At 42.9% G+C, this 22822-nt stretch overlaps 1 protein-coding gene across 1 annotated transcript in view; it reads right to left on the bottom strand.

Annotated features, from left to right (window-relative positions):
• Positions 1-2884: 2884 nt before the first annotated feature.
• The window catches only part of kmt2a (lysine (K)-specific methyltransferase 2A), a 41740-nt gene continuing 21802 nt past the window's right edge, over positions 2885-22822 (bottom strand). The window contains 22 exon segments of the mRNA XM_062418482.1: positions 2885-7753; positions 7852-7981; positions 8306-8386; positions 8533-8640; positions 8845-9019; positions 9135-9209; positions 9578-9804; positions 9885-9953; positions 10168-12801; positions 12889-15523; positions 15608-15754; positions 15889-16049; positions 16274-16352; positions 16460-16571; positions 16687-16845; positions 16946-17083; positions 17166-17260; positions 17359-17573; positions 21051-21124; positions 21494-21604; positions 21999-22175; positions 22459-22643. Coding sequence (XP_062274466.1) covers positions 7478-7753; positions 7852-7981; positions 8306-8386; positions 8533-8640; positions 8845-9019; positions 9135-9209; positions 9578-9804; positions 9885-9953; positions 10168-12801; positions 12889-15523; positions 15608-15754; positions 15889-16049; positions 16274-16352; positions 16460-16571; positions 16687-16845; positions 16946-17083; positions 17166-17260; positions 17359-17573; positions 21051-21124; positions 21494-21604; positions 21999-22175; positions 22459-22643 — 8063 coding nt within the window. The 3' untranslated portion in view covers positions 2885-7477.

Here is a 22822-nt window from a genome sequence, read left to right as displayed (position 1 = left end):
ATATCATCCGATCTTTAATTTCTCTCTCGCACTCAAGCAAGACACTCTGACTGTAATCTCCTTTCCCCCAGTTATCCTTCAGTGGCAGCGTGAAGTTGATATAGCAAGAGGTCTTAATATCTTCTTGGCAAGCAAACTATAAACTTGAGGCGGTTAAATTTCGCAGCTACCTTGTGTTTGAGCCAGTGAAAACATGTTATCGCTGTTATCCTGCAGCAGTTGGACCAAAAGGAGAAGGCCTGTGCCAAAACTGGAGATGGAAGAAGAGCTGTGAGATCATGGTTTATCTCAGACTCATCTATGAGGGAGAGGAGACAGAAAACAACCCTTATTAAGAACAATTTTAGGCATTAACCAAAATTAATTCAGCCTTTATTATGTGTTTTTTTGTCACATATTGAGGCATTTAAAATTGCAAAATTGATTGTGAAAGTGTTAGTTTGCTGTAACAAAGCATGACTGTACACATGGCCCCGATTAGACTATACAACGCTGGTTTTATGGGATGATGACCTGGGGAGTGGGTGGTCGGGTGTTACAGCAGCTCTTTGAAACTTTCCTTTGAATTTGTGTCATGGGGCTGTTGTGAGGAGGGGGTTTCTTCAGGCTCCTGTGGAGGCAGCGATCTATAACTTAAGTAAGATGTGTTTTTGATTAGCAGCACCAGAATCAACACTTTCTGGGTCTGCTACATCAATTTCCTGTTGAAATCCATAAAAACGCTGCTTGCAGCATTTACTGTTAATTTGGACAACTTGGCAAACTTGAATACGTCTCTGGGTACTGGGGAAACAGAGTGATGGGGTGAGATTCAGTAAATAACGAGGCAACTTCAGTTTGGGGGTTGAACTGTTTCAGGAAAACATTCAACTGTAAAACAAAGACTTGTGGGGTCTGTGTTGAGCTGGAAACGTTATGAAGACAGATGTTCTGCTTAAAAAAAGATTATATGATGACGCATCTTATTTCCTTTGACCTTCCGTGTGGAACAGATGTTCTTTGGTGGGAAAAAAACAATCATCTTCTGACCAGAACAATGTAGTCAATTTGCATTCATAACACTCACCGAACGGCATTTAATTTAAAATGCAGCAAAATATATAACTGGGCTAAGTGAGCTAACATGATTGAGGTACCTAGAAGCACGGCTGTAATTACAAAGGTTTTCATCTGAGGTCATACAATTGTTACACAAAAACTTGCAGGAATAAACTGGCAGAGAAGCTTCAGATTGAATATCACGACATCATACAGTACAATACAGACTGCTGCCTCTAACGAGCCTTTTTCACAGCAGACTTTTTGGCTTGTCGCAGAAGGAAAATCACAGCTGTTACCAATAACATTAACGATGGCTCCTGCCTATTGAAGTGTCCCAGTAAATCACGACAGTGTGACATCATGTGCAATATTAGGACCTGAAACTGAAGCAGCTAAAACAATTCAGCCATCATTCATTTTATTTACACCTGTGACATGTCAACTCTATTTATTTAATTGTGTTAAGCCATGTTCAAATCCAATGCCAATTTAATGTTTTCAGGTTCTCAAAAGCTGTTGCTTGTTTTATTGTACTCACTTATTTTTGTAATTTGAAGACATGGTTTCTAGGAACTATTGATGCCCATCTTTGTCAACTTTCTGGACTGAATGATTGATCAGTATGAATATAAAGCATGTATACTTTATACTAGACATCATTTCTGAACATATTCTTAGCGTGCAGGTGATGGCTTGAGATTTGTTTTTGTTACCAGGCAGTCAACAATTTCCATTTTTATTCCTGTATAATATGACAATCTACGAAGCACCAGGACAAACAAGCAGTTTTGTAACATCTTGTATACACCATCGCAGAGAACATCAGGTCTGCGTTTATTTTGTGTCATTGTTGGTTTACAAGTCTTCAGTGTGTTACTTCATTATGATAATGCAACTTACAAACTTGATGTGATAGGAAACAACTCAGCAGTGTGCCGATAGATTGTCATTGCAAAAGAACAAAGCAGAGGATATATTTTCTTCGCCGCTTCAGATCCTTTGGGGCGAGCAGACAAATTATTCTCCTTTTCTTCACCTCAGTCATAATGAGCATCTTACAATACTGCAACATTGTATGGTTCAAGAGTCTGTCTACAACCTTAAGAGCCAAATTGTCTCAGCAATTAAACATCTGCTCAAAGATTGTGGGCCAACCCCTCCGGAAACTCTGTGAAACAGCCTATCACAACATAATGTAAAGGCTGGCTAACAACATCATCTCTAATCATAATCATGTGTTAAATCCTCCATGTTTTACCATCAAACTGTAGATTCAGAGTACCTTCATTCAATAAGATCAGGCTTAAGCATTCCTTTGTACACCAATCAATCATTATGCTTAACACTGAATCTAAGTCAAGATCGAGGACCAGGTGAAGGGACACTAATGTGCTGTGTATGTTGTTTGTAGAGTTTGATATGTCACTGCTTTGTCTGTTGTCACTGTTTTTGTGAATTGGTGTTGCATGTCTGTGTTTGCAATGGAGCTGCTGATGGACGCAAGAAAAATGTCAGACCTGTCTGACAATAAAGTATTATCTATATATCTATAACACAAAACAATCTCACCACAAGGTCTATTTAGTTGCTGTTGTGGAGCTGTCAGTCATACGAAATTATCTTCACCAGCAGTGAGTGTTCCCAGTCGCCATGCAAATGTAGATGTTAGTATTTCAATTTTTCGGATAACTTTAAGGACTTCTGCTCCGTCTGCTAATGAAGATCATGTGCTATGAATGAAAGCTCCATAGGAGCTACTAAATGGACCTTTCCTCCACCACTGGTGTAGCACTGTGGACTCGGGAGTTGTGCAGACAAACAGTGAACCAGTCAAGAGACAAAAAAGAGTAAAGGAGACATGTTTATTATTTAAACTATCACTTAAATAAAAAAGTGCATAGAAAATAAACATGATTAGAAACTTTTCTTTTTACACTTATGTACAACTTTGTTTCCTAATTATACATTCAACCAAGTAGTTTGTGGTTTATTTTCACTGTGGTGGTTTTCCTTCATTTCGATGATGTGTATTGAGAAAACACTGTTAAAACGGGAGAAAATGTGACTGTTGAACTCATGAACTTGTTATTACAGAGAGCAGGAGGAATATTGATAAGACAAAGGTATATTCAAGGCATAAGAAACAAGCCTGTCCATGATCCCTCTTTTTTTTGCATGTCCTACCGCCCACTCCGTCCGTGACACCACACCCCATCCGAGGCTGATAACTTCTATACACAAGAAACAATTAGAAAATTACAAATACATGTTAAGTACTCGCCTGACCCCTCCAAAACCGTGACTTGTAAAATAACAATTCAGGGTGGATGTTGCGCAAAATAAATAAATTAAATGTTTTCAACATCATCATTATCTCAGCATTATGACTTTCTATAAAAACAGTACATGATAAGTACAACCAAAGCTTCAGAGGAGAAGAGGGGGTCAGGGAGACGTGAGAGGTTTCCAAAATGAAAAAATGACATTTTGGTGGGATCTTTTGAAAACTCCTGATCAGTCTCCACAAACCCAACTCTTAATTTATACCACATCAAGTAAGCCGTCTAGAAGTCCCTGTTAAAACATACAAAGAAAAAACATAAAAACATTCACTACAACAACCAGGGAAAGAAATTAAAATGGTTGACCTCAAGAAGTTCACGACCACATTAACACAGTTACATTTCTCATCACATAAAAACCGTTCCTTTTCCAGAGAGAAAACAAAAAACAAAAAAGAAAAGAAAGAAAAGAAAAACTGCAATGTTCCTTACTGGTGAAGGAACATTCACAGGCACAGCAAAATTGGTACTGGATATCAATATACAAAAGAATGATGCACGTTAGTTTCATCTGATAGTACTGTAACACAAAACCATTATAGAGTACATTGAAACATTGCTATTAACCATTATAAATCTGCTGTTTTGCTACTGTAACTAAGTTTGTCTGTCCATTCCATATATTGTATAGATACTAAAGTACAAGAAATTACTATGCATGTTTCCGTATAATATTGTTATGTATTTATACTATAATTACAGATAATGACGGAGAAGGGCCACTGGTGTGGCATAGTAAAATGAAGTCCAAAGAAACAACGGAGACCATTTCCTTATTGTATATATGCTGTTAAAAACAGTGAAATAAATGACTTATTGTTCACTGAACCCTCTGACCCTGCAAACGCAGAAGTGGATGTCGAGAAGCGAGAGTCGTAGACAGAGCCCTTTGCATTGGTAGACATGTCATCACCGATGCTAGCGTGAACTGTTGAGCTAAAACCAGTAAGAACCTGTTGTCCTACATACAGAAATGCCACTTGCTGTTCATTCTTCAGTGTTAATCCCAGTGCTGAAATGAAACTGCTGCTGCCGCCTTTGAGGTCACATGTACACATCATCCGTATCTACCCGGGTTGTTCACACGAGAACTGAAAACAAACGAAGCTGACAAAGCATCAACATCACAAATCTGGTGATGTGGAGGAATATACATTCATTGTTGACCTTAGCAGCAGAACCCAGCGAGCCCGATGTAGGTGCAAGCAGCACAACCTCGAGGCTGGCCTGTGAGTCAGGGTCAGGTAGCTGGACTTTAAGACCTGAACTCTACAGGAAAGCCTGGGTTATACTCACTGCACCAACAGGAAGGAGAGGGCTGCTGGCATGGTCCCTGCCTTCACTTTGTAGCAGAAAAGAGTCAAGTGCACTTTGCTAGAGCCTGGAACGCCACTTTCAGGGGTCATAAAGACCGATCGCAGGTTGAGTGACCTCGTTTTTTTATGATCAGGGCCTAACGCACAAAATCTCAGTGACTATCTGTGCTTGTGGTTTCAGTATAGGAGTTGCATTGACTGTCTGAAGAAAGAGCTGAGATATCCTATTTCTATTCAGTGCCTGTGTCACAGCTAAAGTGCAAAACCATGTGTGGGGTCACGTTTTTGTTTCAGCTCACAACAACAAGGGGTAGAGTGGGGGGGGGGGGGGGGGGGCTTTAGGTGATAACGAAGTCAACATGAATGGTGGACATCAATCAATTTAAAAAAGGGGACAAACAACTTTTCCAGTCCAGTGGAACCAGTCCGTCTAATTCAATATTCGGTCCAGGACATGAAGGCTTTAGAGAGAGAAGAGGCGTGCTCTTTTACAACTAAGTCAAACCACAACGAGACTGGACAAAACAAGAAAAGGTGATTTCCAAATGCTGGCACTCACGGATCAGTGGTCACCATGATGAAGTGGTTTTGTTATATGAACAGATTGGCTCAACAGAGATATGACAAATGCTGTTGGTAGCATTAAAATAAAGGCACCTCTTAATCGTAAGTCTGAAGAGGAACTTTGAACTGACGGGACTCCTGCCTGATTTGTAGATAGTTCACGTGTTCCCAAATTGGCTGCAAGTCAGTCGACCCAAGGTTGATTAGTGACAAGTATTTATTTCGATATGACAGCAGTCTGTACGGGACGCGATTCTTTGTTTGATGTGGTGTGGAGACAATAAGGCTGGAGAGAGCAGATATCTGCTATGGATCAACAATCTAAACTCTCCCAAGTGCATAATAATAGTTCACATGACTGCCACACTGCCAGCTAGAACTGGAGCAACGAAAAAACAAAACAAAACAAAACAAAACCATCAGCTCTGACCGAACGGTCCCGGGATGAAGAGCTACTGGTGGACTGAACCAAACAGGACCAAGCCACAGACCAGCGTCAGTCTTTGGAATCAAAGAAAACATTCAGGCTACAAAAATCAAAAAAGAAAAAAAAATTACAACAAAAACAACTTTGAAAAGGCAGCGGAATACAAAACATAGAGACCAAGCATTAGTTTTTGTAAACCTCTATTTCCTACAAAAATGGCAATAAAATAAATACGATTTTTTTAAAAATATAAATACCATCATTAAGTGCTATTCACTAGTGAGTGCTTTTTAAGTCTTTTTGTAGAAAAATATACATTATTTACATTTGTTTTGTTTTTTTAAAAGCAAGCATGATATTTCCCTGTCCATAATAAAAAGACAGATAATAGACAAGACTTGAAAAGACTCAATACAAATAAAAACATTTTCATAGTAATGGTTATCACAACAGGCCAAGAAGAAAACAAGCTGTGTGGAAAATTCAATTCGAGGGCGTGATGTTTGGTTGTCTTTGCTGCTGTAATTTGGAACGTGACTCAAAAGTCCGAGCTAACGTAATTACCAAAAACTAGTTTGATAATAAGAACAGCATGCACAAACCTGCAACATTACTTTCTGTAAGATCCAAGGCGTGCTCTGGATCACAGCTCCAAAAATCCATTATAAATATGTCTACTTAAAGCACATCAGTAGAGTAGGCTACTCCAGTCCCTTAGCTGTCAGTCCACCAGAATCTCCAGCTGCCTCGCTCTCTCAAGGCCAGAGGCTTAATCCCATCAATAACATGTCTACATAGCTACCAAGCTGTCAGACTACAAAAGTCAGTTTAAGTACAATGAATGATATCAACCATTAGATATCATCCTTATCATGAACCACCAAAAATAACCTTTTTGTTTTTTTAAACAAATCTACATTTCTACACCCCTCGTCTCTTTTTTTTTCCTTCTGTCCATCGTCTCTCTTACTCTCTGTGGCTACTGCTCCCCCAGACTGTTTCCACCTGTACAGCTCTCATCAGGCTGCCATACACACAAACACCTCCTATTTACAGTGTTGAATGTACACACCTCCAAGCTTATTTAAAAAAAGCCCGGTCTAGGGGAAGGTTCCAGTAAATCACGACGGCTCTGAAGGCATCAGGGCACATTCAGACAGGGAGATGTGCTGATCATCAGCTGACACTAAGATTTATAAAAAAAAAAAATTTAAAAAAATCTAAGAAGTTTCTAATTAAAATTACTGTTCCAAGTCCCTTTAACAAATTGCACTTTGGTGTAAAATGGAACCAAGTTCTTTGCTTTTTTTCCGTCAATGTTTACATCTCAGCATTAGTGGACCAGATCATCTCCAAAGAAATGACACATTTTTAGAAAATTAAGGAGGACGGGCCAATGTTAAAAATTATGAAGGGGTAACTGTTTATGATCAAAATGTAAATAAAAGTAAATATTGCAATGCTGAAAAGGCTTTTACCATTTCATATTTGACCTACTGAAGGTGAAACTTGACATGCCGAAATGTAAATGAGACAAAAGGAGGCACAATATGTTTCAATTTCTACAAATGGCCCCTCCTCCGATATGGCCTTTCCTGCACACATGTTAAGACCCACAACCACCGTCTAAATGCTGCGCTCTGCCAACACCGGCAGCAGGAACGCTCACAGAGCTCGTGCCCTGTTGGCAGCTGTGGACCAGACACACGGAAAACTGGCATAAAGCCGGTGCCACGCTAACCCCCTGTGGGGGAGACAGTCCTCTTTAAATCATTTAGATACTGGTATCAGTTTAGGAACTTGCGACACTTTTTTGCACCACAGTTGCAGGGCAGCTTGTTGCTGGCGTCTTCGATGGGGAACTTGTAGTCGTAGGTGAGCTCCTCTCCACAGTAGATGCGACGAGAGGCAAAGATGACGATGTGCTTCTGGCTGTCCACAGTGATGACCCGCGAGTAGCAGTTGGGCTCACAGGAGTGGTTGATGAAGCGGGCAGCGTTTCCGTGCACTGTGGCATCTACCACCTCGTAGTCGTCGATGCGAAACATGTAACAGCCAATCCCCTTTGAGGAAAGGAAAGAAAGATTTTTAGTCTAATTGATCCAACAACTGACACAATATTTCAATCAAGGTCTCGGGACTCAGACATCCGCATTCTCACCTTTCCATCATAATATTTCTCCCGTTTGTCAGTGAGCACAGAGCGAATGACATTTCCAGAGTATTCAATGACCATCTCTCCTGCATCAATGGTTTTCTTGCAGAATAGTCCTCGGCCATGAATGGGAGATCTGTGAATTACATTCATGTCATTTCAATCTGCGTTTATATGTATCTGCGACACATGTATCATTTTAAACCCTTTTTTTATACCTTCTAGTTTATCAGCATTTTGCTATAAAAATAAATGAAATGATTGCTTACAAGTTGTGGAGCTCATAGAGTGGAGTACTTCTGACAAATTGGTGTGATGAATATGAATGAAGTTGATTTAAATTGTTCAGATCTCAACATTAAAACAACCAATGTAATTGCTACCTCCGTGCAATCATCTGCTCCTTGTGCAGCCTGAATATTTTATAACTGATTAACAGATAAAGTGCCACAGATCTAACCTGTAGACTCCGACAGTTTCCTTAGAGGTGGCCTTGAGCTGTTTGAATCTCACAGTAAGTGGTAGCTCCATGGAGGCTCGCCTGCAACCACAGCATGAAAAATACATTTTATATTGATGATATGAATAATTTCTGTAACCTAAAATGAAACAATCTTGATGCATTTCAAAACTGTTAACTGTCAATTTTGGAGAATCATATTTAAGATAGAAAAACTGTAGTTTTACCTGGCAGTCCTGAGCTGTCCTTCCTCGTCATCATCTTCCTGCTGCCTGTACTCAGGAGGCTGGCGGTGTTTTGAGGCCAAGAAATTGAACATGTCAAATACAGACCTCCTGGAGGATAGAAAAGTGGAAGAGATAGTAGTCAGAAACAAACACAAGATGATTACTTTATTAACCTTTAACAATCATGATTCAGAATCCTCATGGTGACGATAGCAATTAAAACCAATAATCAAATGGGGAATATTAAAGCTACTATTCACAACTCAAACCACTGTCTGTGTTTGTGTATGTGGGTCCCACTCCCATCCTAACCTGTGGTTGATCTCTGCACGAGCCGAGCCGTGGGGATTGATGGGAGGTTCATCAGTCTCCTCTGGTTTGTGGAAGCGGAAGCGGTAGCTCCGACAGTGTCTGGAGCCGTACAGCTGCTCCAACAGGAAGACTACCGCCTCGTGTACGACTCCCAGCATCCTCAGTCCGTTCACGCCTGATAGGAATGAAGAAACACACTAGTCAAAAAAGTTGTCCAAATATGTATTTTGACAACAACACTTTTTCTTTTTTTTAATTCTTTCCCCATGTAGTCAAGAATAATGCCTCACCTTCAAAAGAGAGCTCTTTGAGTCGGGCATTGGAGCGAGCTTCTTGCACCTTATCAGTCAGGGATTTCCAAGCCTCTGTAGAGAGAACAGATAGAACATGGCACATGGTTCAAAGTTTCACACTCATCAATTTGTTCAAATAATAAAAGTACAAAAAAAAAGTACTGTATATGTAATGTAACATTTTATTTATACTATGTTACATATTTTAATTACATTGAATTATTTTTTATATTTTTTGGCATTTTGCCATTGAGAGTCAGTGTATGCCCTGCTGTAGACGTTATGGTTACATGGTAATAAACCGGATGCCCCATTATGCTGATTTAGTAGTTGTGCCAAAGCAAATGCACATTTAATTCAGCCAGATAATCTGACATGTACAGTATTTAGTGTTAAAATGTGGTGTAGGTAGCGATGTAGGAGATGTTGTTTTCTCACACCTTCAATACTCTCACAGCGGATGTGGAAGCCATCCTCACTGCATATTTCAAAGATTATGCCTTTCTTGGGTTTACTATCCAGCCCTGTGTCCCTGCTGTTGCCGTCCTGGTCAGGTGGTGAAGCCACTGGAAGAGAACCTGCTCCCCCAGCTGCGGATGCTTTGTCTTTCCCCACAACTTTCCCCGGTAAAACAGGACCTTCAGAAGTCTTCTTTTTACCAAGCACACTGGAAAAGATTGCAGTATTAGACAAGAGTTCAGTATTGTCAGTGTAAAAATGTGTAATAAGGATGAAATGGCTCCATACCTCTTGTTGGTTGTCTTGTCTGTGGGCTTTCCTGTGTCCATGGGTTCAGGGGAGCTCAGCTCTTTAGAACTACTCACAAAGAAAGATTAAAATGTATTATAAATCTAATATATGTTATGCTACTTATACTTTAATAAACAAGTTGGTAGTTACAGATTCAGTCAAGGTGAACTATTTCATTTGACAAAGTCAGTCAAGTTTTCTCATTTATTCATGTAAATCAAAATAAATCCAACACACAATATAAATACCTCTCAAGCTGCCAAAATGATAACTGTCTCACCTTGGGTTTGAGGTGAGTCGTCCTGCAGGGTTATTATGATGATCCTCTGCCTGGGAGGCCTTGAGCTTTTTCCCACTGATCATATCCGTGCTCGGCCTACTCCTCTTGGTTTTCTGTTTGCTTTTTGCTGCTCCTGAAACTGCAACTGATGCGGAGGAGTTAGGTGGCTTTTGTTCTGAGGATCTGGAAATGGGAGTTGTTCTGCTGCTCTGAGAGTTTGCAGAGGTCTGTGTTTGGGTGAGAACGCCAACAACACGCCCCTTGGCAGGGCTTAAAGAGGTGGCTGGGGCTAAAGTAACAGTGGTGCTTGTACAGTCCAAAGACTGGGATCTGTTAAAAGGCTGTGACTGGTGCTGTAAGTGGATATTACCGCCTTCTGTGTCTCCTTGTTGGTTGACAGCCATGCTGATAGTTTGCTGGGATGGCAGGACGCAGATGCTGCTGGCTATGGAAGTCTGGACAGAGGAGCTGAGTTGTGACATCAAAGGAGCCGCCCCTGCTGACTGAAGGACCATGGGCTGATCGGACAGGCCCAACCCATGTGGCCCTGCCTTAAACAGCAGGTTGCTAATTGGCCCTGTGATCTCAGTGGAGTTGAGGACAGGGGTAGAGAGGGAGACTGATCCTGGTGCAAGAAGGCCGGCAGCGCCACTAGGGGGCACAGACACAACATTTAAAACTGACTGACTGGGGTTGAGACCAGAGACTGTGCAAGGTAGGAGGTGAGTAGATGTATCGTGACCCAGGATACCAGACTGGGCTGTAGCAGGGATCCTTTGCTGAAGAAGAGTAGTGGGATCCAAGTACATAACCCCACCTGATTTTGGTCTCTTGATAATATTGGGGACCTTACGCTGGGAAGAGGAGAGGGTGCTTAATTCAACTAAGCCACCAGGCTGGCCAGGGATGCTAGCAGTAATCTGAGGGGAAGACAGGTTGATTAGGGTCATGTTAGGAGGGGCGACATCTGAGGGGGCCAGAGTGGGCTGGCTGCGTGAGCGGGCCAACTTCTTGTTTTTTCTGGGCAGAAGACGAGATATGGGCCTCTTTTTGCCATGAGCAGAGGCGAGTACAGTCGGGGAAGAAATGAGAGAGGAGGGACTGGACACTATGGCAACACTGTGACCCAATTCATGCGGTCGACCGGCCTCTGACACCAGTATCTGGGGCTGATCATGTGGCAACCCAATGAGAAGCCCTGAGGTGGTGCTAGGGATTCCTGTCTGGAAGCCGGCCTGTGCGGTTCCTCTGAACGTGTGAATCTGGGAGGAGTGGGGCATTGTGCCCAGGACTTTGCCACCAGCAGGAAATATTGGCTGTGCTGAGGTGAGACCAGTATTCAGCCCTGTAGTGAGTGTCATGGAGCTGAGCACTGCTTGGGAGCTGGTGTCCATCACTCCTGTCGCACTAATCTTTTGCGTGACTCCATTAGGGACAGTCTGGAGGACATAGAGGGGCTGAAACTGATTAACCAGGATGAGTTTGTCAGGTCCTGGTTTGATGACTGCTGGGCTGGAAACCTGAGCCTGGGATGGTCCTGCACCGGGTACTGGACTAGGGCTGCCGGTAGCTGCAGCTGATGCTGGAAGGTACTTTTGACCCTGAAGAGGCAGAGAGGGAGAACTTGGCAAACCAGGAGTGCCAGAATTCCTGGGAACGTCCTGATTACCTGGCGGTTCCACCACCTGGCCAATGGCAGGGCTGGGAATAAACTGCTCAGGAGTCATGTGACCGTCAGTGGCTTGGGTATCCCTGTTTCCCAGAGCTGTAACATCATGCTGATTCTCTGATGGTGACACACCTGGCCCTGCTCTTTTTTTGTCCCCGCTCTTTTCAGCGCTGATAGTCTCTGGGTCAGAGGTCAAGCCCAGCATGGTGCGGTCTGAGGTATCTGAGATGAGACTCCCAGCACTGTGGTTCTGACTGGTACTAACAGTAGGGCTGCGTGTGGTCAGCACAGAGAGGTCAGAGGGCAGCTCCAGAGGAAGATATGGCTCCTCTACAGATATGGAGCTATTCACACTACTCTCCACCACCCCTCCACTCTCTGAACTGGGCAGTGGCTGGGAAAAATCATCAAACAGAATGTCTTTACGCCGGTTGACATCCACGCCGACATAACCCTCATCCAGCAGCAGCTCAGAGGACGAAGGCTCGGGCTGCTGACCCAGAGCTTGCATTGACATGGAAGGTGTGTTCAGGACAAACTCCATGATGTCTGACGGCAAAATGTTACCGCAGTCATCACTGTTGTTATTGTCAGAGTCTGATTTAAGCAGGTCAGTGCTGAGGGAGAGCTGGGCTTCGAGAGGATCCTGGCCCTGACTTTGTGGCTGGGCCTTGACCCCACCTCCTAAAGGAAGACAGTTTTCTTTCTGGTTCTTTCTGCCTTCTCGGGTGTTACTGCTTACTGCACCTGTTGCTCCACCACTGTTGTCCCCCTCCTTGCTCGAGTCATGTGACTCCAGTTTCTCTGTGTGCCTCTCTCTGCCCCTTCTCTTAGGAGTGCTCTTATGTGGGGTGGAAGAGGTGGTGGCTGTGGTGGTTGTGGTGCTGGTGGTACAGATGCTTGTGTCACTCTCTGAGCCATCATCAACGCCATCGAGCTGGCCGATATGCTGCTTGCCCAAGGTCCTGTTAAAACACAAAAGAGACAATATGTTAGGTTGTTATCAGAGAGCATGGAAAAATAACCAGTTAAAAGCTGATATGTGTACTTACAAAGCGCTCAGCATGTCGTCTTCTGCTTTTCCTTGTGCCCTCTGTTGTTGCTGCTCCTCATCTTTAAGAAAGCGCTGGAGCTGGGAGCCTCGTCCCAAACACTGGTCTATCCCTTCTATGGATGGCAGGCCGTCACCTGGGTTAATTATTGTCCGTGTGAAGTTATAGTAGTAAGGGTCTTTAACCCTCTGTTTCATTCCGCTGTCCTCATCCTCTCCACTGTCCCCGGACGAAGAGGAGGTGCTCATATCATCTGCTCCGTCCACCTGCCCTTCAGCTGACTTCTTGCGACCGCCTGTCCTCCTCTTAACCACGGCTCCCGCTCCGTCCCCACTGCCATAGAAGGGGAGGTCTTCCTCACCGTACGAGCGGACCCCGTAGAAGGGTGTGAGACCAAAAAACATGTTTGAGCGTGCACGAGCACTGCGCCGGGGGTAGCGGCGCTTGGCTGACCCCGACCCGTCACTGTCATCCTCGTGATGTTTATCATCCATACCTCTGTCATGGTCATCTTCTGGGCCATCAGCCTCGTCTTCGGTGCCTTGAGTGAGGAGGCTGCGGTGGTCTCGGAGTTCGCTGTGATCTTTATGCAAATCATCCTCCTCCGTCTGAGTCTGGGTGTCAGATTCAGAGCTGTCACTGCTGCTGGCAGACGGCGAGGAGAAGAGAGCAGAGCGGGCTGAACGACGGGTCCCCTGGCCAGCAGGAGAGACAGTGGAGGTAGTGGTCGTGGGACAGGAAGAAGAAATACCGCCGATAGTGCTGGTCCCATTAGGGTCAGTCTTAATATCTGTCTTCAGTGGAGTTACAGTGGGAGGTTTAACAAATCTCTTTTTCTCTCTGGAGGACAGCTGCAGCTGGTTAGTTGTTGGTTTTGAGTGAGACTGAGAAGATGTCTTCATTGCTTTCTCTGGTGCTAAACCAGCCTGCTGCAGATGCTGCAAGTTATCCACACTGGAGCTGTTCTTTCTCTCGGGACAGGAGAAATTTTCTCGGCTCTTTGAGGATGACCTGTCTCCTCCCTGGTTCTCAAGCTTCTCCCCCTGAGCCTTCCCATGGACTTTGGTGCTGTTTCCAAGCATCTGAGCTTTGCTATTGCTGTTGTTGTGAGACGTGGGGTTTGTAGCCTGTGTGTTGGAGCTGCCACTAGCTTTAGTATTATTGTTGAGGAGTGGAATTTTGTTGCTGCTGTTGCTATTTTGGAGACCTTTCTCCCTTTCTCGGTCTTTGGACACCTCCCTGCTGCCTGTCGTCTTAACTTTGGGGTGTTTGTCTTTGGCAGCTGAAGCTGCAGCTGGAGACGCAAGATGCATGGAGCCTCGTTTGACAACGTCATCTTCTGCTGGATTCCTTGATGGCCAAATAGGCTTCATGGCTGCTGCTGATCCCGGACCTGATGAGTAATCATTTGATTTCCGTGCACTGGTCTTCTGAAACGAAGGCTGTGGGGAGCCGGATTTCCCAACAACTGAGTCCTTATGGAGTGAAGATGGCACTAAGTTTCTAGTGCCACTACTGCTCTCCTTCCCTGAGTTGGGCTTGTCCTTAGACTGTATAGTGTTAGAGCTGGGAGTGGACCGGTGACGAGGCAACAAACTGAGGCTTGAAGAAACATCCTGATCTTTGCCTCCGTGTTTTCCTTGCTTGTCAGCCTGCTTGGTGCTGCCACCTCTCTGCTGACTTGTGAGGACAGCAGTGCCGACAGGAGGGGAGGACTGGCCTGAGCCTGCAGGTGCCAGTCTAGGGCTCTTAGTTTCACCTGCAGCCTGTTTGGACTGACTGCCAGGGTTGCTGTCTTTCCCTGAGCCAGAGTCTTTGTTTCTTTCTGTGCTTCTATAACTGGAATCTCTCGAGGGTCTACCTTTGTCAGAGTCTCTGCTAGATGGTCTGTCTTTTCCTGCTTCCCTGCTATATTGTCTATGCTTCTCAGAGTCCCTTAGCCCTGTATCTCTACTGAGTGGCCTAGCTTTTTCAATATCCTTATAGCTGGAATCTCTAGAGGTTGATTTGCTCTTATCTGTTTCTCTGTTGCTTGAGTCTCTGCTTGCCTGTCTCCCCTTCTCAGAGTCTCTGTTCCCTTGTCTCCCCTTTTCTGAATCTCTTAATGGGTCTCTACTGAGAGGTCTCCCCCTCTCAGATTCTTTCAGAGCTGAGTCTTTACTCAATGGTCTCCGCTTTTCTGGGTCTTTGGCTGCTAGTTCACCTTTGTCGGAGTCTTTTTGCCCGAGGTCTCTGGACGATCTATTCCTCTCAGAATCCTTAGAGGCTTGCTCTCGACTTGACACTCTCCCCTTGTCTGCATCTCTCGATCCTTGGTCTCTGGATGGTTGTGATCTATTTCTGTCTGTGGAGAACTGTCTACATCTTTCATCGTCCCTCTGAACAGAGTCTTTGCTGGGGTGTTTGGCCTTTTCAGGGTCTCTGGCAGGTGAGGGGATGAGGGGAGGTGGTGAAGTAAGGGGTCGTGACAAAATCTGAGGTGGGGACGTCATCCCTCTCTGTCTGTGCAGCTGGTGAGGAGGAGGGGAGAGAGAAGGGGAGCTGTGGCGCCGTGAGTCAATATTCCGCATGCCAGTGTTCAGCAGGGAGTCTCCTACTGTCACGATCTCATGGCTTTGGGGTTGAGAGGAACCTCCTACAAATAAGGAAAAAAAACATTAATGTAATGTATGTAAATATGCGAATCTTGGAACTTTTAAAGACTTTAGCATGTGTTTACCTGGAGAGGGCATGGGCCTGGGGCCTTGTGAGCGCTGGCAAGGGGGGTAACTGGGGTGCCGGTTCCTGGTGTAAACCCTGAGCTTGGGGGTGTTGGCAGGGGAAAGGGTGTCTGAACGCCGTGGAGTCTCAAATGGATCAGGAAAGTCTTGATATGAAAAAGGGAGAAATTGACACAGAACATACACTTAAGTTAAACATGTACAACCAAACCTGACACATACATGTACTGCAACAGATGCTAACCTGAACAATATTGTATAGGTTCATTGTATAGCTTACCTGTTATGGGCGGTGGGCTGTGTGCTATCGTACGATTCTCCTCAGGAGCCATCATGCTCTTCAGGTCAGACTCTACCACTGGAGGGTGACAAACTAGGATCCTACAGGTATACACGCAGCGCTTTCGAGCATCTAAAGTACTCCAGTACACCCTGGAACACCTGGAGAGAGAGAATGTATTTAGTTTAACATTACTGGCTTGGGCATTTAAAGCTCCTTTGGCAGATGTACTTTAAAAGGTACCCTAAAGTGTTTCTTATGAATGGGAAAGTCAAGTTTACATTTAGTGTTACTCATCAAAATGCATTGTGCATATCCAGCATCTCACATCTCACACAACATTGCAAAATACCTTCACATAAATGAAAACACAAAAAATACTTACTGGTATCCTACAGGGAAGAGTTTGCGTTTGCAGTCTGAGAGTTCAGTCAATATCCCCAAACAATCAATGGTCATTGAGCCTGCAATGATGGTGAAGATGTTTAAATCAGCATTCAAGAGACATTGCAATAACAAGTCAAGTAAAAAACAAGATAGACTGGCAGTCATCTACCACCAGTCACCTTACCTATCATCATGTGGACATTTTCAGGCTCCAGTCCTGCCAACCACTTCCTCCTGAGACTAATTCCATCCAGGTCCACCAGGATTCTGCGGGTCACCTCAAACTCAGACACCACCTGGGGAAAAAATACACAAACATGGGTAAGATGAAGAGAGAGTGTTTCCTTTCTGAAGTGTAGCTTGATTCGTATAATATGGGATTGATGTACTGCAAATAAAGGATTTCTTTACCTCTCCCTTGATGAGGTCACTGTGCTTTGGACAATAGACTTTCTTGTCCTCCAGGAAGACGCAGTGGTACTGGCGTGCGCACATGAAGTGGTAGTTACTGGTGCAAGAGGTGAGGCAGCAGCCAACTGTGGCCCCTGGCTTTTGACACTTCTCGCAGCGCTGAGTAGAAGTACACAGAAACATGTTTCAAGTGTCTATCCGATCAATATCATTTGAACATAGAGTGGGAACTTGCAAGGGACAAAGTGTGCTCTCTTACTAGCTGTTTTCCCCTGAGTACAGCCATGTGAACATTTTTCAGAGAGCCGTCGTCGTCCTCGAACACCTCAGCGGACCACAGGGCACAGTTTACATGGGTCCACTCGTTCTGACCGATGTACAGCAACCTGCCACCCTCCTGAAACATACAGATGCATTTTAAATAACAAAGCCCCTGCCTTACATTTGTTGAAGCAAGTGCAAGCAGATTTGTTACTCACATTAGTGTTCTCGTCTCCATATTTCAGACACAGAACACATTGCCTGTTATCACTAACACCTGGCGGAGGAGGGAGCTCTGGGCTGTCTTCACGATCTGCAAACAACAAACAAAGGTTGAATTTAGAAAAAAAACAATAACTGATAAGATGTGCAAAACAATGTACGGATACACATTTTTGCAGTTTGCCCTACCAGGTAGAAGTGGAGGTGGTGGGGGTAATGATGGAGGGAGTGAAGGAGAGGAGGCTGGAGTATCTGGTTCACCGGGTGTCTTGGGCCGGGGAGCTGGGATAATCTTTTTCATGAGGTGGGGGTGCTCAGCACGGGAAAGCTCCTGTCTCTCCTGCCATTGGGCGTAGTTGTGATCCAGGGATGGTGGCAGCACAGCATTGGGAAGGAGACCACTGCTGTGAAAAAACAGCACATACAGACAGTCACTACTACGACTAACTTAAATGTGAATTTCTCCAACAAGTAGTGATTATTTTATTGACAAAAGCCAGGTGTAAACAACAGAATAATCCGAAAGAACCACAGGAGTTGTTGTGTGGCCTAAGGACAAGAAAAAGACTCAAAAAAAACAATTCAGTTTTGTGTAGTGGTTATTGTTTTTACATCCAAACAACATCACTAGTCAGACTAATTAATGGTATTCAGAGGCAGTTCTTGCTTAAGTGATTATTGCTCTCAGCAAGGTGGACTTTTGGGGGTTCTAACCAAAGTTTATAGTTAATAGTGTTCATTTTTACAATATGTTATATTTAAAAACAAGTGGAGTAAAATGTAAGAAAAATGTTGATGCGTTCCATCTTTGTTTAATTGCTGCCCTTATTTCAGTCATTGGGAGATTTATTCATTAACTTAAACTTATCAAACAGACATTACAAGGACAACGTAAAATATACATTCAACTGTCTGCCCCAAGTGACATTTTTGATTGTGTAGTAAAGCTCCATTGAGCCATCTAAGCTATTATAATAAATTTAAAATGCTCTAATAAGCATGCAATTTAAATGCCATAGGCCACTGTCTTTATGTAAGATCATGTATTCTGAAAAACACTGACACAAATTGTGAGCACATGTCCCTACAAGCAGTCACTGATAACAGAAAGAAGAAAAAAGAACAATCAATAAGATTGTGTTCCAGGTGTTGCTTTTTATAGAAGATAGATTACATGTGTTGGCAACCACTGAAAGCGTGTTTAATCCATCAGCACAATCTTAAAGATGATCTGCAGTGCTGTGAAGATCTCAGGATTTCCCCTCCAGAAGATATTAAAATTAAAAACTGAGCAGTGACAGCAGTAATAAATAGTTACATCCAAATTACTTTGCCAAGTTAAACTCGCAGAATGGAACTTTTTGTCTCCCTCTTCTGGCAGTGAGAGTAATTACAAAAACACTATTGACATGCTTACGACATAGGTTCCCCCGCTACTGTTACGGCTGTAAAAAGGGGGATAAATTGTTTTGCATCACACAACCCATGCAAAATGACTTGAATTTGATCCATTCAATCCTATACTATTTGAAAACTCTAAAAGAGCTGCAAAATTAAATGTTTTTATCCCCATCCAAGTTAGCAGAGAGCTAACCAGAAGTTAGCAGCTGGTGGAAGCCAGCGCGGAAATGTCAAACCCGGCACCACATTTAAAAACTTCGTATACTATGAAATACAGACAATTACCTGGCTGTGATAGACTCTATCAGCTTTGTGTGAACTTGTTTGGCAAGGGCTTGAATATAACATTTATAATTATGTTAAAGTGCTGCACTATAGCTTTACATATAGCCAAGTCGAGCAAGGCTGGATAACTGGTGTGGGATTACGTTTCATATTTAAAAAGCCAGTTGAGGCAACTGTTTAAGTCTAGAGGCTTTCATCCAATGATGGCCACAGGATCCACTGGTTGGATCATTTGTTTCCTGGATGGGAGCATTGATACATAACGCAAAAGACCAAACTGACAAGTAAACCACAATTAGACCACAAATATTTATCAAAGAGCCAACAAGTGAAATGAGACACTGTGACGGTTTGCCTCCCACAATGCCTGGAAGTGAAGCAGAGTAAATGCTCTGGGAAATGTGATAGCTGGCGAATGAGAGCAAGTGACTGAGTGAGTTAGTGAATGAGTGAGAGAGAAAGTGTGAATGTGGGAAGGATTCCAGTGTACAGAGAGGCACAACTATGCCACTCATTTACAAAGTATAGATTCAAGTTGCAAGCCCCAAAAAGAGACTATGAGCTTTTGAGCTACTAACAATGACAAATAATAAGCCTGTCATCGCTGTAAAGAGCATTAATTATTCAATATGTTCGCTTCATTATTAATCATTGTGAGAGTGAGAATATGTATAAATCAATATCTGCTCACCTCCATAAATAAGTCTCAGGTGACTGATTAAAAAGCCCTTAGACAAAGACAACCAACTACAACTAATCAGGGTTGATTTTATTGATCCTGTATTCTCTAGTCAATAAGGAATGCACACAAAAATACAGATATCAACTGTCTTTCCAGTAGAAATATTAAAAATCATATTAATCAATGTCATTTTGAACTCTATCTTATCTTCCCTTTGCCACCAATCATCCATTACCCACAACATTCATCACTGAACTGTCCAATAGGTTCATTAATTCAGAGAAACTGTGAAATCAATGTCATTACTGCAGCTTTAAGTCTTGACTGGGACCATTGTCCTGAGATAAGGTATGTTGAGAGAAATCCATTTCATTGATCTCTTCTGTTAAGTCAGTCATTTCTGTTAAGTCATTAAAAGAGTCTCTTTCTGTCTCTGATGTCAGTGGCCAATGTTTTAGTTGTGATTCCCAAAAACTGAACATTACACATATTTGTAGATTTAATATCCTGTGAGTCAAGGAAAGTTCAGAACTTTTACCATCTAACAGAAAACTGAAAGGGGTGATTTACACGTCTCACTAGTTTGACTTTATTCCTCAAAGCAGCTTTGATCCCTTTTCGCTTACCACTCAAAAAGATACAGTGACGGTCATGTGAAGTCCTGATCTTGCCCTTTGGCTGTTATTTCCACTAAATACTGTATCTCAGAAGTTGTTGGTACAGTCAGCCCACAAATGTTATAAATATTAGTTCTCTGCTTTCTGGTTGCCTCCTTTTACACAGATGATGGTACAGTTTCTCCCAGAGAAACCACATCTTGCTCGTCATTTCAATAATTACAGACCTACAGTTTTTTGAAAACTGCCGTTCTTCTCCCAAGGTTTTAGGCCGGGCTCATGTTACATGAGTATTAAATTCAAACTTTTTACTCTATAATTGCAAACATAACTCACACTACAAGTTTAGAAAATAACACTGCATCACACACATGACAATGCTTTTAAGACTGAGATCACTGCCTAGTGGAGGTTGTTTCTTAAAAATGGACTTGTTTAATGGACATGTGTGGTCTGCATTGCTTTTAGTATTTAAAGTTTGAGAAAATGGAAAATAATATTAAAATTATCCTGTAAAAAACAAAAGATAGCAAAGTTAAGTTGTAGCCTGGAGTGATTTTACATCTTATTTATGGTTCAAATTCAGATATTGTGTTAAATAGTGAAAGTCTACTTGCTTGGAAAAAAAACAAAGCAAAACTTTATTAAAACTAATTTTTGCTTTCATTTTTACCTTGAGATTGTACTTTTGCCTAATTTTTTACTGCTACAGCAAGTAAACAAATCAAATTAAATTAAACAAATCTAACAAAATAATGACATCCTGAGATTGTTCAAATTAATCCAACTACTAAAGATAAACTGCTTGAAATTGCAATGAGTTCAGATGGAAACTGTTAACTGAACTCTTTGTACTCTTTCAATTTCCCATAGACTACGGTGTGGTAGACACTCACTTGGCAGCGACTTTTTGTCTTTCCCACAATCTGGACTCTTTCACTTTGAACCATGGGAAGATTCGGTCCATTTGCTGAAACAGAAAGCATTAGATTAAGTTCACATATCAGTTTACTGATACAGAAAATACCTGCATAGACTTTCATTTCGGGTGAGATTATGGTTCGTGCTCAGCAGACTGGCGCTAGCTTGATGGTGCTATACTTTGATGATAGCTATTGACCCCATACCAGCTCTAAATAAAACATCAGGACATTTTAGACACTTGAAACGTGTCACAAAACATAATAGTCAAGTTGTCTGAAATGATCCAAAACCTGCCTTACTGTCAAAGTGGAATTTTCAAGTACATGTGAACTGCATGAATTGTGCATTCGCTGGTGCTGTGAGAATATAATCTATATAATAATATAGAAATCCAGAGTTGATGTGTGGTTCTTACCCGGATGAAAAAAGACTTGACCATGCTGTTGGCTTTCCTGCTCTCGGGTTGGCCACCGTCACCGTTGATGGCCGTCTGGATGATTCGCGCGATGTCGTCACTGAACTCCAGCTGACAGAGAAATGATGAACACAGAGAATGACACAGTGCCCGCGCTCTCATATTTTTTTCCCCCTGTCTGCTGGCAGCAGAGTATGGAAAGTAGTATGTCACTCTGCCCTTTCTGTGCTCCTCACCATCTTCCTCAGTGTTTCCTATAATTCCCAGTATCTTCTCTTCCTAAAAGCATCTCTCACCCATGAACACTTTAATTGTTTAAACAGTGAACTGCATAGATACATTGGTGGACATGTTATTACTCCAGCTATATCTGTTAATTTACCATAATGCTGCACAGGTCTAACCATCACAGCTGTTGATGTTAAGTGCTAATTGCTTTGCATGAGCATGTGATAAAATGAACAGAAGAGATGCAGCTTAAAAGAAAAAAAAAAAACATACTTACCACTGACTTGTAGCGACCGTGATCCATCTTTTTCTCGACAGACTCCAGGTCTGGAGGAGAGTCGCTGGGAGTCGTGGGCGTGACTTCAGTCAAGACTGGGGGATCTGGGCCCTCAGGGGAACGACGGGATGGAAGACTCTCCTCTGTCTCTGGGTTCAGCTCTGGAGGTTTCACCGCCTGTTCCAAAAGAGAGTTAAACCCTGAGTAGAGCTCTTACTCTTACAATCAATAATCTCTTTGTAACTTAATACATGTGATTGTATCCGTCAGTGTTTACTCTGTTTGTATTCATCTGTGGAGCAACATCATACTGCATGTTTTGACTATGCAAAAACTAGCGAAAATTCAAAGCAACTTTTACCAAAACCAGAAACGCTCTTGTAGAAGGGTTTGTTTGGTTTTGGAAACTCCTCAAGAGTGACTGCATCAAAGTTACAGAAGAGTGTGTGTGTTGACTAACCTGTCTATATCGTAACAGGTGTGTGGATGTGCGTGAGTTTAGCAGTGCAGTAAGGATGTGGTGAATGCAGCCCTGAAGCTCCCTCTCCAACGCTGTTCGCCACTCGGCTGGATGGCGTTCCGTACATTTCATGCATGTGTAGGCAACGCTCTCTGGCAGCTTTGACAGCAGCTCGTACATTTCATCTGAGGGACAGCGACAGTTGACAGGTCATTATTAGGTTTATCGTCTTTCAACGGCTCTTCAGAATGACAGCCTGTCAGTCAGCTGTACAGACAATGATGACTGACAAGACAAATGAAGTGCAACAAGTGCTACAAAATATTCAAATCAATGTTCTACTTGTAAAGATCTTTCATTACAT

This window comes from Scomber scombrus, chromosome 5 (assembly GCF_963691925.1).
Source record: "Scomber scombrus chromosome 5, fScoSco1.1, whole genome shotgun sequence".
In the NCBI taxonomy this organism is placed as follows: Eukaryota; Metazoa; Chordata; class Actinopteri; order Scombriformes; family Scombridae; genus Scomber; species Scomber scombrus.
Note: the sequence above shows the minus strand (reverse complement) of the source record. Positions and strands in the feature narration are given on the sequence as shown.